At 38.1% G+C, this 18383-nt stretch overlaps 1 protein-coding gene across 1 annotated transcript in view; it reads right to left on the bottom strand.

Moving 5' to 3' along the window:
* LOC306888753 (B-cell CLL/lymphoma 9-like protein) overlaps positions 1 to 18383 on the bottom strand; it is a 51420-nt gene that overhangs the window by 17968 nt on the left and 15069 nt on the right. Inside the window, exons 2-3 of the mRNA XM_079447187.1 lie at positions 4414 to 4478; positions 1857 to 2261 (exon numbers count right to left, since the gene is read on the bottom strand). Of these exons, the coding sequence (XP_079303313.1) occupies positions 1857 to 2172 (316 nt within the window). The 5' untranslated portion in view covers positions 2173 to 2261; positions 4414 to 4478. The remainder of the gene's footprint in view (positions 1 to 1856; positions 2262 to 4413; positions 4479 to 18383) is intronic.

The following is an 18383-nucleotide window of genomic DNA, read 5'->3' as shown; positions in this document are numbered from 1 at the left end:
ATATAAACTAACACACAAAGCAGAAGATTTTGCGTTAATAAAACTAATGAGCTAGTTAAACTACTCATTAAAACTAATAAGTAGGTTATGCAGCACGAACACAGGCACGTAGTCTGACATTGTCGTTGTTGTTGTCGCTGTTAGGTGACGTAGCGATGTCTGATTAGGGGCGACACGTGGGCTGATGACGTCATCGTTTCAGAAAATATACGGATTCGCCGTCCACACGAAAACATGAAACCGGCGTTTTCAAATTTATCCACCCTGGGACCCGGTTTCAAAAATGATCGGTTTCACTCTTCGAAAACGCCGGTTTCGTGTGGACGAAACGCCTATCGCCTATACGGTAAACAATTTATGCGTATACAGAGAAACCCGTCTTCGTGTGGACGGGGCCCAAGTTATGTAAAATTAGCAAAGGAAATAAGTAAATTTAACGTGGCCAGGTAGAGTTTGATGAGTAATTTCTACTTAATTATTTTAAGTTTACCCTGCAATACTCAAATACATTTCACTCACGGTTTGTAAACTTTACTCAAACAACATAGCACTGAAAAAAAATAGCCTATAAAGCATGCGTTAAGTTACAATCAGGCATGTAAGCAAGTAGACAGCTTGTTATTCTTTTAAAGGTAATATGTTGACTCAATATAGTTATTAACTAAATGAACACAGAGACCTGAATACGTGGCACATGATACACAATGACAGTGACGATCAGTAAATAGTGTGAATGGGTCATTTTGAGTAAAACAAAACAGCAAGTTACTTAACATATCAACAAAAGCATCCATAATACAGTATAAATACATCTCGAAAACAGCAAAAAAAAAAAACTTAATTATTCATGCCCAAGTGCATGATGGGAACAACGGACGTTGATATTTACTTAAACAGTCTTTGTAAAAACAACAAACAATTCCAAGTAAAATATACTTATAAGTTCAGACTTTAAATTCTACAAGCTTAAATTGAGTACCAATATTGAATTATTATTATTCTTGCCTGAACTAAATTAATGTAGAAATTACATTTGTTTTTCTGTAGTATTTACTTCACCACAAAATAATTTTTCACTGAAGATTGGAGTAATGATGATGAAAATTCAGCTTTGTCATCACAGGATTACTTTACATTTTAACATTTATTAAAATAGAAAACAGTTCTTTTAAATTGTGATCATATTTCACAATATTACAGTTTTCACTGTATTTTGGATCAAGTAAATGCAGCTTTGGACCAAACCTTTGACCAGTACTGCACTTAAAAAAAAAAATAATAATAATTATATTTTATTATATTTTAAAATGCTCATAATCAGATCAGTTACTTTTTTATACACTACATGTCCACGTATTATTTATTTACACAATGGCAGAAAATTATTGATAAGGTACTGATTTGCTGAAATATTTTAATGCTGTAAATCTTAAATCTTCCCTCCTAAAAAAACCTAAATCCTACCGCTTATTTACATTCAGAAAGTCTTCTAGTTTTTTGAAACTGCACACACCAGCCACTAGTCAGCTGTGATTACTCAGAAAATGGTGAGGCCACACAATTAGTATAATTTGACATTTTTATGATTGAATTAGTTATTAGCTTTTCATCACCTCACGATCCCCCGCAGGTCTTTCTGAGTTTGGGAAATGTTGATAACAAGCAATAGACATATTTTCTTACATGTTAGTTCAAAAGTAATCTAAAAGTAATCAAGTAGTCAGAATACATTACTAATATGTGTAATCTGTAAAGCTAACATTGGATCTGATGTATAAAGCATCAGACAGTCAGTCTATGGACTGTGGGCGGCCCGTGGACATTCGGTCTAAGGATGAGAGCAGCATTACGCCTACCTTTGGCATCTGACTCCAAAACAGGGGTGAGTGACTCTCTTTGGTCTCCTGTGTCCATGGAGACGCTCCTTTCCCTCTTTGCCTTGGTCTTCATTATCCCACCAACTCCACCGCCTGATTGGTTGAGGCTCTTCAGTCCAGGGTTTCCAGGAGAAATCTGGTTGGATTTGACTCCATGGTTCCCAGACCCACTGCCCTTTGACCCTTGGCTGCCAGCAGGTCCTTGCTGCTGCGTTTGGTTTACATTGGGGAGCTGTGATTGGGCTCCGCTTGTCACTTGCTTGCCATGATTGGAGAGTTTATTTTCAGAGTGCATTTGATTGGCTGGTGATGGAGAGGAAACTGAGGGGGTTGGATTGCAGCAATACGTTGTGTCTGTCTGTCAGTGAGACTGCAAACAGACAGCTGAAAAGAGAAAGAAAGAGAGACACAAAAGAGTGTGAGTTTGTTTTGCACAGTTTTAGTAGTAATATACAGTCAAATTTACCCAATTCATATCAGACGCACACAGTAGGACTGGGAGGTATAACAGTTCTTGTTAAACTCATGTGCAGTTGTGTATATACTGGCTTTACGATGGATATATTATGATTGTAGAGTTAAAGTTATGAAGTATCTATTTTATAATATTAGTTTTATTAGTCTTTTGGTTTTAAAATGTTGCAATCTTATCCATTTGTGAAAATTATTAACTATCAAAACTTGCTGTGTTATTCAAAATAGGTATTACCACATGGCAGTTTAATAATTCTGAAATCATAAATACAAACAATGAATATATAGTTAGAATTCTGACTGTATAACCGTCGATCTCTAACATATAAAAGTTAGAATTCTCAATATATACTGTATATATATATATATATATATATATATATATATATATATATATATATATATATATATATATACATACACATGCTGTATCGATACATACAAGGCTGAATTGTCAGTTGCCTTTACGTTAACGGGCATTGCGCAGGCAAACAATCGAACGCAGAACTTTTATAACAATCAACCAATGGTGGCATAAAGACCGCCTTCTCTGATGCTTGATAGACACCCTCTCATTAGCATGTTGAACTGAGGAAAAATAATTACGGAACTACATTCAAAAATGAATAAACATTTGATGGGGGGGGGGCTTATTTCCCCCAACATTCGTTTAATTTATTTAATTTATTTTCTCGCACATTTAATTATTTATATATTTATTTATACAGGAATATGTGGATTTATATATTTATTTGCACATTTATTTATTTATGTATTTTTTTGTGGATTTATTTATGTAATTATTTATTGTTTTTGCAGGTTTGGTCCTCCATATAGGAACAAGTAGGGGTGTGCTCAAAATATCGATTCTTAGATACATACCGATATAATAAAAAAAGATACAGTATCGATATTCTAGCCCTTAGTATCGATACTCCGCCCAGCCATTAGGGGGCGCAGCGGCGCCCGCGAGTTTAAAAAAAACTCATGGAAAATGTTAAAGCAAGATGTAGCATTTAAGCGATTTCATAGTGAAATATGTTATGGCAGTACATGGTGTCACAAAAAAGAATTATAAGAAGATTTAATAAGAAGTTAAGAATAAGAAGAAGAAGATTTTGTGCTTGTGTGAGCTCAGACTGTACCCTTGGAAAGTTAAATGTTGACTTGTGGTAATTTCCAGATTAATACAATTTGTGTACAATTAATCAGAGCACTTAAAGTTGCAAATATTTAAGCAAAATGCACTTTGTTATAATGCACTTTTGTCTTCATTAAATTGAAGAAAAATGCAGAGTTCTGTTTGTTGAGTAAATGTGTTCAGCATTAACTAATTGGCTCTGGCCCATGTATTTTTATTGAATCGTATCGAATCGTGTCACATTGTGTCAAATCGTATCGAGACAGCTCTGTATCGAGGTACGTATCGAATCGTGACCTGTGTATCGAGGTATGTATCGTATCGCCAGGTTCTCCAAGGTATACAGCCCTAGGAACAAGTGTGGCAGAGAGAAAAAATATGTAGGTTGTATAAAAATGGCCTACTATAATTTTATTCGTCTTTTCAAAATACTAAATTTGTTTAACATCTTGCTGTAAACACAGTAGCCTAGGAAGTGTCGCAGAGAAAAATAAATAAATAAATTCGACATCTGTCATTTAAAATTATAGGCTAAGCAACATATAAACAAAACCGAGGTTGAACGTTCTTCAAGGACAGCGCATCCACACTTTGCTCCATTCTTATTCTGCTCTGTCACTCATCGACAACCTGCCTGTTCTGTCTGCGGGCCATATATTCACCACTGGTAGGCTAGCCTGCTCTGAGCATATGCACATGCTGCGCACAGACCCCGCAAATTAAACGAAGCACTAGTTCATGCGTGCAGCGCGTGCATAACAGTCCGAGTGCAGGCTGTACCGGTGCTTGATAAGAATAAAGAGCAGATATGCTTTTCTGAAAGGACGTCGGGAACGGGATATTGTTAGACCGCCCTTGTACTTGTTTAGTGCAGACACAATCTCAGGACACTGAAGACTGGTTTGCTGTGGATTTACGCACCTCACTGGGATGAAGGTCCAACAGGCAAGTGCATTCCGACGTCTCCTCACTGCATGCGCACTGATCTGTAACACACACCACAGAGATTTAATTATGCTTTAATTTAATTCAATTATGACCCATTATCACACAAAAACATTAATAATAATGAGACATTTTAGCATAATGACGAGAGAGAAATGACAGCCTTTAAAAGAGAGAGAGAGAGAGAAAGAGCCTTTTGGACAAGTGTAACTGTCCCTTTAAGGAGGAGGCTGCAAATGATGTTTGGACACACTGATGCCCAGAAGTGAGTTTCCTGATTAATTTGCTCCGCCCACAGTGAGCAGAAACCACAAAAACTCCCCACCTTCAATAATAATATCCAGACGGTCTCATTTTTCATCAAACAGTTCTTATTTTCACTCTCTCTTTTTGTTTCCCACTCCTTCTTCTTGTTCATACAGTCATAAGCATATCAATCTACTACTAATATTTATACATTTACATATTTCTTAAATATCCTAAAGGGCTCTGATCTAATCTATATGCTGGCAGACTCTGACTAAATTAACCTTTAGCATAAACAGATTTAACATTTAGTCTTTTACTTCTGAAAGTGGACTGATTACTCATCTTGCACTAAGAGGCATGTCCATTGTTGTCCAATCAAATGCTTTCTAGTCTAGAAAGAGAAAATCCCTCCCTATAATACAACTTACAAAAGACTAGAAAAAGCAAACAACCACTAAATGCAAAAGGATAATATATATATATATATATATATATAAAAAAGAGACAAACCCTTTGATATGCCAACTTTTATTTGTATTTTTTTAATAGAAAATTAGGATTTCTATTAAAAATGCAAAAAAAAACAGGTCTGCTGTGCTTGTTTGTATGGATGCACACTAAAGCCAAAAATTTGAGATTATCTATCAATGTGACTTTTAAATAACAATAATTATAATTATTATTATTACTACTACTAGTTCTGAACCGCTGCAGTGGAGCATAACCTGCTCACGAGTAAATGAACACAGTACCACGCTTCACTATGAAACATGCAGCACATATTTAATTAAACCGCTGCCTTTGCAATTTGATAATCACACTAAGTTATTACGCAATTTTGTTTTCAGGATTTTGATGAATCATGCAGCCCTAACGTCAAGACAAGAAAGAAAAAATGCATTCATCAAACCACTTCAGGGGCTCTTGAAGATATATTTACAAATGGACACCAACTGATCACATTCCAAGAGTTAACGTAGATCCAGAACTAACACATGCACGTACACATACACACACCTCGGCACAGCTGCCAAGACTGAAATGTGCGAAGGATTGGGTTTCTCTCATGTGAATGAAAGAGGAACTACACACAATTCCAGCAGCCACCTGCCTTTGTCCATAACTTGCAGAGCTCTGTGCATGCATGTATGTATGTGTATATATGTCTGTCTGTCTGTCTGTGTGTGTGTGTGTGTGTGTGTGTGTGTGTGTGTGTGTGTGTTGAAGGAGTTCCCATTCTGTCACTGCAGGTCTGTCATGTAGACTGTGTGGGAGAGGCATGTGGTACATGTCATACCTACAGGTCTGAACAGGACACCCTGACACCTGTTGCACAAGAGACATTCATATACACACACACACACACACACACACAAACACGCACACCCAATGACACCAGCGTTCATGCAAATGATAAAAAAGGCCTTATTCTAAAAGCTAGAAGGGCTGCACGAATTGGGAAAGAACCAAATTGTGATTTTTCTGATAACCACTGCATGTGACTGAAAAAAAATACCGATTTGCTGTGCTTAGGGCTGAAGAATTTTGCCAAAATATTGTGATTACAGTACATAATAAAAATAATACAATAAAGTAAAAAATTAAAAATTAAAATAACAACCTAATCATTTTATTTTACATTACAATCAGAACACCGTGCTACGCTTCACTCACACTCAGTGCATACTGTACATTTATTTCATTAAATCCCAGCTCTTACGATTTAAAGTCATATCGCAATTTCGGTTTTATTTTGATTAATCTTGCAGGCCTAAAAGCTTGTACGTGAAATTGTAATAAATCCAAATTTTTCAGTCATAAATAGTTTTAAATAGTCATAAATAGTACATATTACACATACACAGGCATAAAAAAGTCAGACGTAAAGCGTGTCGGTGACGGGTAGCGGGGTCCCACACATATTTCCATCCCAGAGGCATTCAAGCTATTGACCTCAAAAACAAAAAAGACACATTATCAGTCCCTCTCCCACCCCCTCACCAGCACACCTCTGCCCCACCGTCTTTTCAATGGGAAACTTTTTTTTCCACTAGCTGCCGTTCACAAACACCCTCTCCTTCCTCTATAAATTTATTTGCGCCATTCTTCCTCTCTGTCTCAAATAACAGACTCTTTCCCCTTCTCTTTCTCTCGAGGTGTGTCATTTCTGTACCACAGCGGCACCAAACGGATATGCGAAAATAGTTCGATTTCTACATTTTCTGAAAAAAATGTGAGTGGAGTTTACCTGTGCAAAACTCAGCGCCATGATGTTGTGGGTGTTAAAGGGATAGTTCACCCAAAATGAAAATTTGCTATTAATTTACTCACCCTAAGGCAATCCAAGATCAGACCGATCTTTTCACCTCATAAGACCTCAATATATTGTCAGAAGCTACAGGTGTTAATTTTGTGTGGCCTGTATATGCTTTTTTGACTGTCAAAGTGACGGTAGCCACTGGCTTGCATTATAGAAATCACCAGGACCACAGTTTCAGCTAAAAATCTTCTTTACACTTCCACTCAATAAAAAAAAAGGTTCCCTACATCATGGATGGCCTGAGGGTGATTTTTGGTAGAACTATCCCTTTAATGCCACTTAACTCCTACAATTAGCATTCACACAACAGACGATAACATTCTGTTCATTACAAACACACGCTGCAGTTGTGTCTTGTCTCTTTAAATGCTCAAGCTCTTTAAAGCTGTTGATTCGGATTGGCTGTAAATGTTTTATCATTCATCAGTTGGTTAAAAAACATTTTTAATTCTGCAAGTAATGCCAGTGACTTTGATCCTCTGCTGTGTTATGGGTGCCGTGTAGTTGTGGTGTTGATTTCCCTATTTTCATAGAATGAAAATAATTAATCAAACTTAGTTGTTGTTATGGCTTACATTCTTGGTGGGGAATTTTTTATGCAGTGCTATGTGGTTGCCAAGGTGTTCTGAGCTATTTTTAAGCATTGTTGTGTGGTTGCTAAGGTGTTCTGAGTGTTTATGTATGCTTTGTTGTGTGGTTGCTAAGGTCTTCTGGGGGGGGGGGGGATAGAAAGCACTTTACACATGTATACTTTAGCATACATTTAAATGAATAGCTATTATAGAAATGATACTCGCATTAGGTGTAGAGTCTTAAGTCATTTTTAAACTCTTTGCTACAGCTTCAGGTCACAGGCATGTTCAACTAAACTATAGATATGCACAGATGCTGCAAAATTAGGCTGTATTTAATATATCATGATGACTCACGAGTCCAGTATTTGCACTAAATCTGCACAGATTTGGTTTGCAAATTCCCCAAGAAATGCAAGAAGGCGTGAACATAACTTACGGAAAGTAACCCTCCAAATTGCCTAGTGATTTGACAGCATTACCCGCCACAGCTGGCTTTTGCCCACACTGTTAGCAATTGATGTAATTTTTACAATCAATTTTACAACAACGCATTGTATTCATGTTTTTACTGTAAATGCAAATGCATGACGGGATATTTACGGACAGTCCTGTAATATTATTGTAACTACACTGTAAAAGCATGATTTTACAGCCACCGCATAGCATTGTGGGATCGCTGCTGTTTGAATTTTGAAATTACGCGCCAACGGTACCAGAAGTATTTAATCATTTTTGGAAGAAGGAACACGTCTCAGGTATGTAAAATCTATTTCATAAGTCTATGGATATATTAATACGGTGAATGTTTCAGTGGTATATTTTCAGTTTTCTCTTGAACTGTTATATGTAAACATCCTCTCCTCTACTCAAATCTATTACTCGCTGGGAACCTCGACGGAGGTGAAACGGTTTCCTTTTTAATTTTATGAAAGCTTCAAGTGCTGTTAATTATTTGTACGTGCATACAGACGACGGTGGTGTTGAAGCTTTTATTTTCCGTCAAACGGTTGACCTGCAGTGTGTGGATCCTGTCACAAAATGCGTTGAAAAGTCCTACACAATGGTAATAATGTGATTAATGTGTTTACATGTCTGTACTGCACTTCAATTATGCGACTAAAATAGGAATATTCCACGTCTTTATCGACGTAAACACAAATCGAATTACGACTTTAGTCGGATTAAGGTAATCAGAAATCTCTGTTTACATGGGAGACTCTTAATCAGAGTATTGTCTTAATCGTATTAAAATCAGAGTATTGATCTGTAAGTTAGCCATAACTGTGAGCAGATGTTATAACGTTATTGTGCTTGACGAACCAGGGAGGAAGAGCAGAGCATGTGTCAGGTAAACTGACTGTATCTAAAATAAACTGCATATAAAGTCACACCAGAGGAGTTCAGCTGGGATCAGGATCTAGGCATATCCAGCGTGCTCCAATGTGACAACGCAAATACTCACAGCGTGTGGAAAACACGCAAGTTTTAAAAAATTCAAACTGGGTCACCGTTTTGACACAGTAGAGGAGATCCAAAACACGTCTCAGATGGTCCTGGATAGGCTTAAATAGCAAGGCTTCCAGGGAGCGTTCCAACCAAGCCAGGAGCACTGAGAACTGTGTATCGCTGCACAAGGAGACTACTTTGAAGGGGATAGCAACTAAATTTATATTGGGTACTTTTTTTTTTTTTTTTACTTTTTTTTTTATTGCACCCTGAACATATTTCAGGCACAGAAAGTTTCCTTGTTTTAAGCCGTGTTAATAGTTGTTACATGGATATATATGCCAAAGAAGAAAGGAAAGGCTTATAATTCAATATAAGCCTATTGCATCCATAAAAAGCCTAGTCTAAATTACCAAAAACAATACCATAAGTTCTCACAGCTGATATACCATAAGTCTCCCAGCCGATAAAATTGGTACTTTCGCCCATCATGCCAACACCGCCACTCGTGCATGTGTGTGTTTTATGTAGTGCAGCTTTCTAGTGCTCTTTTAGTTATCATATTGTGTTAATGCATTTCAGGAGAGACATTAAGCGCAGACAAGCGGATGATGTCCATGGAAGGAACGATTGTGATGGGGCCCCACAACAATCTTTTGAATGGAGTGGCAGCGACCTTCGCTGCTTACTATGTGTTCAACTTGCAGTATCCTAAAGAGGCCTCAAGCACTCTTGAATTTGTCCAAAGGTATGTTTAAACTGTTTACACACTAATAAAGAAAGTAGATCCATCATTCTCATATGGAACGTCCCATGAATCACTTTCTTATTGTTAGGCTCTATGATATACTCGATGCATTGATGTCAAAAGACAGGCTTCCATCCAATTCATTTGCATCTTTTAAGCGCATTCGTAAAAATTTGGCAAAAACAAACCTATAATTAGAGAGCATTTCCATCAGCTCTGTTATACGAATTAGAAATGGACAGGAGAGGAGTTGGGAACAGCTGTGGGATCAAAACGTAAGGGGCAACTTAAAACACCTGATAGAATTGCAACAAATTAAAGTTGTGTTACATTTGTCCAATTGTGTGTGTGTTAAACCATGGAGTCTCTAAAGCAGCAATCACATCAGAGTGTCTGAATAACTGTCTTAGAGAACACAAACACACATCTCTTAGACCAATGAACTGTGCTTGTGAAAGAGAAAGAGATTAGAGAGAGAGAGAGATGTGGGAGAAAGCAGACAGAGAAAAACAGAGAACATCTTAAGAGAATGACCCTGAGAACCCTGTGAAAAGCATGATTTTTTTTTTCAACCGCTTCTTCTCAAAACTCAGCTATTACCGCTTGGCACTTTGATCCCATTTACACAGTCCAGAACAAATCAGAAAGAGACTGATCGGAGAAAACAAGAGCTCAAAATGGGAGTTTGTCTCTCGCAAATGGCATTTGAATTGAGAACATGAAACTGATGTCAGCTAGAGAAACTTTCCAGAGATTCAAGTTTGTGTTTGAAAGAAGCAAAATGAATGTCTGAGATGATTGATTTTTGGGGGGAAATTTGAAGCACATGTTTGATGTTCACAAACAAGAAGGGTGATGATGTCATTAAAAGACCACCAACATGTAAAGTCCAGGCGACTTGCATGATAAAAGTCAGAATGGATATTTCCAAGTGTGTGTGTAGTGTACCAACTTAGCCATATTTTGGGGTCAAATCTGTACCCACCCATACAAAAATTAGCCATGGTTTTATTATAGTAAAAATGTATTAACCAGGTTTTTTTTGGGGGGGGGGGGTTGGCTTTTTGATTATGATCGGTATAACCACAGTTTTACTACAACTACCATTTTTTTTTACTCACCCTCAGGCCATCCAAGATGTAGGTGACTTTTTCTTCAATGGAACAGTGAAGAAGATTTTTTGCAGAAACCATGGTCCTTGCAGTAAGATGCAACTCAAGAAGGTCTATGCAAGAAACTAAACATAATTTTCAACATAATTACCTGTAATCCAACACCTCATGCAAACGGTTTGAAGTGGTGTCTGGTTAATGAATGAATTATTCTTTTAATCCAGTTCTTATTGGTGAACGAGTTCATCCAGTTCACCAAACTAGACTGAACCATCAGAAACAGTTCATGGCTTGAGCACAACAGATCTTTAAGTTGCTCAAACAAACCTCAATTTTGAACGTCTGGCAGTTTCTCCAACAGTCACCGAACTGAGGAAACAGTTCCGACTTGGACCAAAGAACAATCGAGCTAGTGATATGAGCATAAGTGAACTGAGCACATTGTGTGATTATGTAAACAAAATAGTGAAGTGAACCACTGAAACTAACTGTCCAAAAGAACCAGCTCACAGAAAAGAATCAGACTTTCCTGTTGATTAGAGGCCAATTCACACCGCACTGACAAACGCCAACAAACTCCAACAAACAAGTTAGCTCAAGTTGGCCATTGGATTTAGAATCTTATGAAAAATAACTGTCATGTTCACACTGCCCCAACAGACACCAACCAACTCTCACTGACTGGGGAGAAAATGGATGATCCTTTATCTATAAGCATGTTCAGTCGGGTGAAAACAAACTCCAACCAATGCCAACCAACGCCAACAGGGGTAACACACTGATCCAACAGACTAGTTTGTTGGCGTTTGTCTGTGCAGTGTGAATTGGCCTTTAGGCTATGGATTACAATCAATAATGTTATAAATAATATTCAGTTTCTTGCACAGACTCAATATATTGTCAGGAGACACAAGTATTGACTTTGTGTTACTTAATGTGCTTTTTTTCCCCATTCTCAATAGGGCTGTCAAAAAATATTTCTAATTTCGAATATTCGTTGAATTTAAAATAAAAATCGACATTCGAATGTAAAAACGTTGCATTCGAATTTTAGGTGTACGTCAGGCTGCCTTATCAGTGGCGAACAAGATGCAATAACGACGTAGGTGTCATTGCATTTTAATTCTTTTTTAGCCTATGCAGTTGAACCCACTAGATGCGGCGCTGCTCATTCAAAATATTGCGGAAAAAGAGAACATCAGTGCGGAGATGATATTGTTTATGTCAAAACTGAAACCAAGCCATTCACACAAAACGCATATTTATCGCATTTTAACGCATTGGATTCTGAATAACACCTAATGCTAATGCCCACACTCTTACACATGCAGTTTTGAAAACTAGGAGCAAGTCTCCAACACACACAACGTACACTGTTGCACATTTTTAGCATGCTGAGGTATATTTATAGCTCCAAATGCCCAAAGGAGAGCAGGAGAAAAGTAATAGGAAAATTCTAGGCCGTCTCCTAAGACACACACACCTCTCGCCCTCTTATACTTGCGTAAACACATAAATCTCTCACACACATGCACACAGAGCCGTACTGTAGGCAATACAGGGTCAATACTGTGACCAAAGTGTGTGACAGAGGAGTTAAACGTTAACAACACACACACACAGACACACACACACAGTGAAGGCTTTATGACATTGGCCCCGGCTTAACAAACTACATTTGAGCGTGGCGCCAGTGGAAATGTGGGGAATGGTGAAAGAAGAGAGATGAAGAATGAAAGGGTCTGACGGCTGTCTCTGTCCCAGGCTGTCCACTTAGACTCGGTCTCTCTGGTGGACCAAATAGTTTGTTTCCAAAACAACAAGCACTTTGACTTTTGCAACTTAACCTTGTCAACGTTGCAGCCGGATTTAATTCGGTTGAGAAAATGGCACGAGATGAGAGTTGTTCTCCAGTGGGATGACAAACTTATATTGATTGGGGCCTATGATGATGCATTGACGTTCTTTTCAGCAGCACGTTGTGCACTGATATGCGTTTATTGAAAGGCTTAGCCTACACCAATGTCTAGAGAGCAGATCCACATATAATACTATGAATTTGAATAATATTTTTTGTCAACCAGAAATTATATTTGCAACAATATGACGTATTTACAAGTGAAATGTAATGTTCAACAACAACAAAAAATGAAGGCCGGGACTTGATTTGAACCATCAGGAACTGATTCAATCATGAAAAAGTTCTAAAAATTTGCAGTCACTTGCAAAAAACAGTGTCATGAAATATACAATCATGTCACGTGGAGTCATTGTTAGTCATTTCAACATGACATAACAGTCACACTGTTCAACATACTAGCATACAGCTAGGCTATTCAGAATCAGTCCACAAACAGGATCCTCACATAAGTCCCTGGTCTATCTAGGTGTTGCAGTGTGTAATGCAGTCCCATGTTGACTGCATCATCCACAGATCTGTTTGCTCTGTAGGCAAACTGCAGGGAGTCCAGTGATGTCCTTCAGATAAGCCAAAAACAGTTTTTCAAATGACTTCATGTCCACAGATGTTACAGTCACAGGTCTGTAGTCGTTAAATCCTGTAATCTTGGGTTTCTTTGGGATGGGGATTATGGTGGAGCGTTTGAAGCATGAGGGGACTTCACACAGCTCCAGTGATCTGTTGAAGATCTGTGTGAAGATGGGGGCCAGCTGGTCAGCACAGGATTTCAGACAGGCTGGTGTCACACCGTCTGGGCCTGGTGCCTTCCTTCTCTTGTTCTTTTTGAAGACCTGGCGCACGTCATCTCTTATCTGCAGTTCAGGTGTGGGGGAGAGGGGGGTTGCAGGAGGTGTGAATGGTGTTTTTTCAAACCTACAATAGAACTCACTAAGATCGTCTGCCAGTTGTCGATTCTCCACAGTGCTGGGGGATGGTGTCTTGTAATTGGTGATGTCTTTCAGACCTTTCCACACTGAAGCCGTGTCACTGGAAGAGAATTGGATCCTTAACTTATCGGAATAATTCCTCTTTGCCACTCTGATCTCCTTTTCCAGTGTGTACTTGGCCTGTTTATACAAGACTCTGTCCCCATTCCTGTAAGCATCTTCTTTGGCCTGATGGAGCTGTCTGAGTTTTGCAGTGAACCACGGTTTGTCGTTGTTATAAGTTAGATAAGTCCTGGTAGGATGCACATATCCTCACAGAAACTGATATATGATGTTACAGTCTCTGTGAGCTCGTCTAGATCATCAGCAGCTTCAAAAACACTCCAATCATTAAGGTCGAGACAGGCTTGTAAAACCCGCTCTGTCTTATTAGTCCATCTCTTTACAGTCCTTAATACAGGTTTAACAGATTTAAGTTTCCGCCTGTAGGTTGGAATAAGATGAACCAAACAGTGATCAGAGAGTCCTAAAGCTGCTCGTGGAACAGAGTGATATGCGTCCTTTATCGCTGTGTAACAGTGATCCAATATATAACGGTCTCTGGTGGGACATGTGATGTGCTGTCTGTATTTTGGCAGTTCGCGGGAGAGATTTGCTTTATTAAAGTCCCCGAGAATGATTAAAACAGAGTCCGGGTGTTGTTGCTCACTCTCTGTGATCATATCAGCGAGTTTCTGTAGAGCTGTGCTCACGTGCGCTTGCGGTGGAATGTAAACACTCACGAGAATGAACGAGCAAAACTCCCGCGGTGAGTAGAAAGGTTTGCAGTTGATGAAAAGCGTTTCTAGATCTGAACAGCATATCTTCTTTAACACTATTACATCTGTACACCACCTCTCATTGATCGCCGGCGCGCGATTTTCCCGTTGAATCCACATCGTGATCTGCTCTGATCAGCGTGAAATTATGCAGATGGAAGGCGCTGTCTGGAATGGTGTCGTTCAGCCAGGTTTCCGTGAAACACAGAGCAGCAGAGTTTGAAAAGTCCTTGTTAAACCGGGAAAGCAGAAGGAGTTTGTCCGTTTTGTTGGGTAGAAAGCGGAGATTAGCCAAATGGATGCTAGGCAACGGCATTCGAAATCCACGCTGCCTGAGCTTCACGAGCGCGCCGGCTTTCTTCCCCCGTCATGCGCGTCCTAAAGCGTCTAAAGAGCGCCGCAGCTCCGCCGACTACTATGTTCAGCAAAACATCTGAAAAATCGAAAACCGGTTGGAGTGTTCTGTCGAATGTTCAGCAGTTCTTCCATGGTGAAACTGATCGTGTTAGACAAACAAACAACAGGAAAAACTAACAAAAACACTAAAACAACTGGAGAGCCAATGGCTGCCATGCGCGGTGCCATCTTGTTCTAACATATAATCGGCTAGCGGTATGCTAGTATGCCGAGCAGTTAACTTGCAAAACATAAGCAAACCAAAAAAAAAAGAAAACCGTGACAACATATAATACACATTATTTGTTAAAATATATAACTTATGTTATCATATGTAAGAATTTTGAAAACATATGTAATCAGGCACTGAAGCAGGTTTTGAGGCCAACTCGATTCAGAAATCAGATTTATATAATAACACTGCAAATAAATAAATCATACATAAATAAAATAAATATGAAAACATTAAATGATTTCAGGCATTAACAAGGCTGTTGAAAAACAAACAAAATGATTTTCCGGTAAATGTCCTTGACAAACTTCTGCCAACTATTTTCAGTAAACCGTTTTGCTTCCCACAAATAAACCGCAGGTTTTGTGCAAATAAACAGATTCCGTCAGGACTGTTACTCACACACTTCATATATAATCAATGCAAATCACAGACAAAGGCTAGTCAGTGTGACGAAAGTTTATGTACACATGCGTTGTCAACTGTCTCCTATTTGGCACAGAGTTCAAAGGGTCAGCGGCACTGTACTTTTAATCCCACTCCATCACCTGATGGCAAGACCTTTGCTCATGCTACTGAGCGCTATAAAGGAGAGTTAAACACACTCAAGCCGACAGCCATGCTGAAAGCTCTAATCATTAACCTGCTACTGGCATTTAAAAGCCCATAAGAACGTCCAGGTCACAAGTGATCATTCACTGCCGCCAATCAGGTCTTTCCACTTCAGGCCTTTTACACTCGGCCAAGCCCAGAAATGGTGATCTGATCTTCAATTACAACAACAAATGGGATTATTATTATAGCTGACCTATTTTGTACAAAGGTCACATCAAATTATTTCAGTCTATGATTCTGAGTCAAACATTTGGGTGTGGAAATTTGTTGTTTAAGGCACCCAAAAATGAAGATTTTGTTGATTTGTTCACTGATAGGTACAGCTGAGTCAGCTGGTTGACCTCGAGAACAATAATTGTTGTTTGAGATTAGTATTTATTTCATGAATGCATTCATATTTTATTTTTGTGCAAAAAATTTTTTTTTTTCAAAATTCTCTATATAGTCAAAAGCAAGGTAAAATGAAAAATAAAACAAAAGAATAAAACTGTATTTTACTGAATTGTAAAATATATCAAAACAAGTTCAGTGAACCTTTTCATACTGATTTGACTCAAAAGAATGATTAAAAATAGGATATACCTAACAAAATTTGGCATGTTTCTTACACAAAGTTATCTTACAGCGTCAGAAGAAATATATATGCACAAAGAAACTTGCGTGATACTTTTATGGTGCTTTTGCATCCTGAAGCCATTCAAAAAAAAAAAAAAAAAATCAAATTAAAAAGCGACCATCACATTTTTTTTTAAATGTCTCCTTTTGTACTCTACAGATGAAAAATATATAAAAATACTATGCGTAGAGAAACTTATGTGATACTTTTATCGTGCTTTCACATCCTGAAGCCATTCAAAAAAAGCCATTAAAACAAAATCATAATTACATTAAAAAGCGACATTTTTCAAAATGTCTCCTTTTGTATTCTACGGATGAAATCAATATAAACAACTGGAAACTTGTTGGAATTTAAAAAAAAAAATTATATGAACAACATGAGTGAGAGTAAATGATGATCTTCACTTTGATTTCTTGGGAAAAAAAAACAAAAAAACTAAAACGAATTACTCAGGATTGGGCATGCTAATGGCACTATAGTATAAAATATCGCCCCACACCCAGATTACAACTGATGACTCAACGTTCGCCAGAACAGCTACTCATCAGAACAAGTGAAAGACGGAGATGCATAATTGTTAGGAGTCGGGATCGTGTCTTGTTTGAACATGAAACTTGCCGAGCCGAAACCCAATTTCCCACACGTCAGCTGAAACCACCAATGTTTGAGTCAAACATGCTTTCATTCCACGTCTGAGTAATACGGCCACTCTCTCTCGCACACAAACGGTGACTAACACACTTTCTCGCCTTCCTTCATTTCTTCCCTTCCTCTGCAGCGGGGACTACTTCACACCGTCTGAACACTTCCCCCTCCCCGTCGCTCTCTATTTCTGTCTCGGTATGTGTTCCGCTCATTCCCTAATGAAGTGTGTGAAGAGGGAGCCATTAAACACGTTTTAAACCATGTTCAAACTCATTATTCATGCTGCCTGTAGGATCGCATTTGACATTTGACTGAGCATCAATTATGTTTGACAGCTCTATAAATGATACACAAAAGACTTGTTGGCGGGGCTTGCTGAGGCGAGCATTACAATCACTATTGCTCATACTTAGGGTTTGGGGTTTCGTCAAATGCTGAACTCTACGTAATAACTTTGTAATCGTATACGGCCTGTTGAGAAGAATGACTGGATTTGCATTTTCTGCATAGCATATCTAGGAAGCAAGAGACTTCAGGTTAAGGTTAATTTTGCTTTGTTTTTGAATAGTAATTTTGAGATTTATTATTTATTCCATGAACAGAATGATCTTTAATTATATAATTTTTTGATATTTTGGATAGGTATCTTCAAAAATGCATGTTTTCAAAATCTACTACATATTTTTCCTCAAATTTTTCATCATATTTTCACTCTAAGATTTTTCCAGTACTCTCACTAAGGCAAAGACGAACGCAAAAATAAAATAAAATTGTGAATGAATCATTTAAACAAGTTCTGTGAATCTGATTCATAACTGAATGGAAAAAAGCAACAAGCCCATTTTTTTTTTACATTACATTTTTTATTATTGTGCAATTAATTCTGTACGAACAGCTAAACTACTTGACTTTACTAATTGAATAGTGGGTGGTTAGACACGACTATCTGACCAATCCATAAATTTAGTTTCAGTGTTTGCAATTAAGATAAGAAAAGCATCAACAGCGGAATAGAATTATCTAAAAGAAAAATAATAATTTACATTTAGGATTGGCAAAACATGCCACAGGAAGTTTTAAATCCACATTCATTGTAATGCAAAACCATATTCCCCTACAAAACAGCCATTGGAAATGTTTTAGGGCCCAATGGATATAAGAGTTGACATATTTCTGTGATTTGACAGGGGAGGTCAAATTTTGCATGACATCATTCACCCATTCTAGAAAATACTGGGTTATTGGAGGCGGGACAAAGCCTTGCTTGGCTGTTCGATTTGCAGGCAGTTTGCAGCCTGTCAGCCACAAAAGTTTACTTTGAGTG

This window comes from Barbus barbus (assembly GCF_936440315.1).
Source record: "Barbus barbus genome assembly, chromosome: 22".
Taxonomy (NCBI): domain Eukaryota; kingdom Metazoa; phylum Chordata; class Actinopteri; order Cypriniformes; family Cyprinidae; genus Barbus; species Barbus barbus.
The sequence above is the reverse complement of the archived record's forward strand: the minus strand, read 5'-3'. Positions and strand labels throughout refer to the sequence as shown.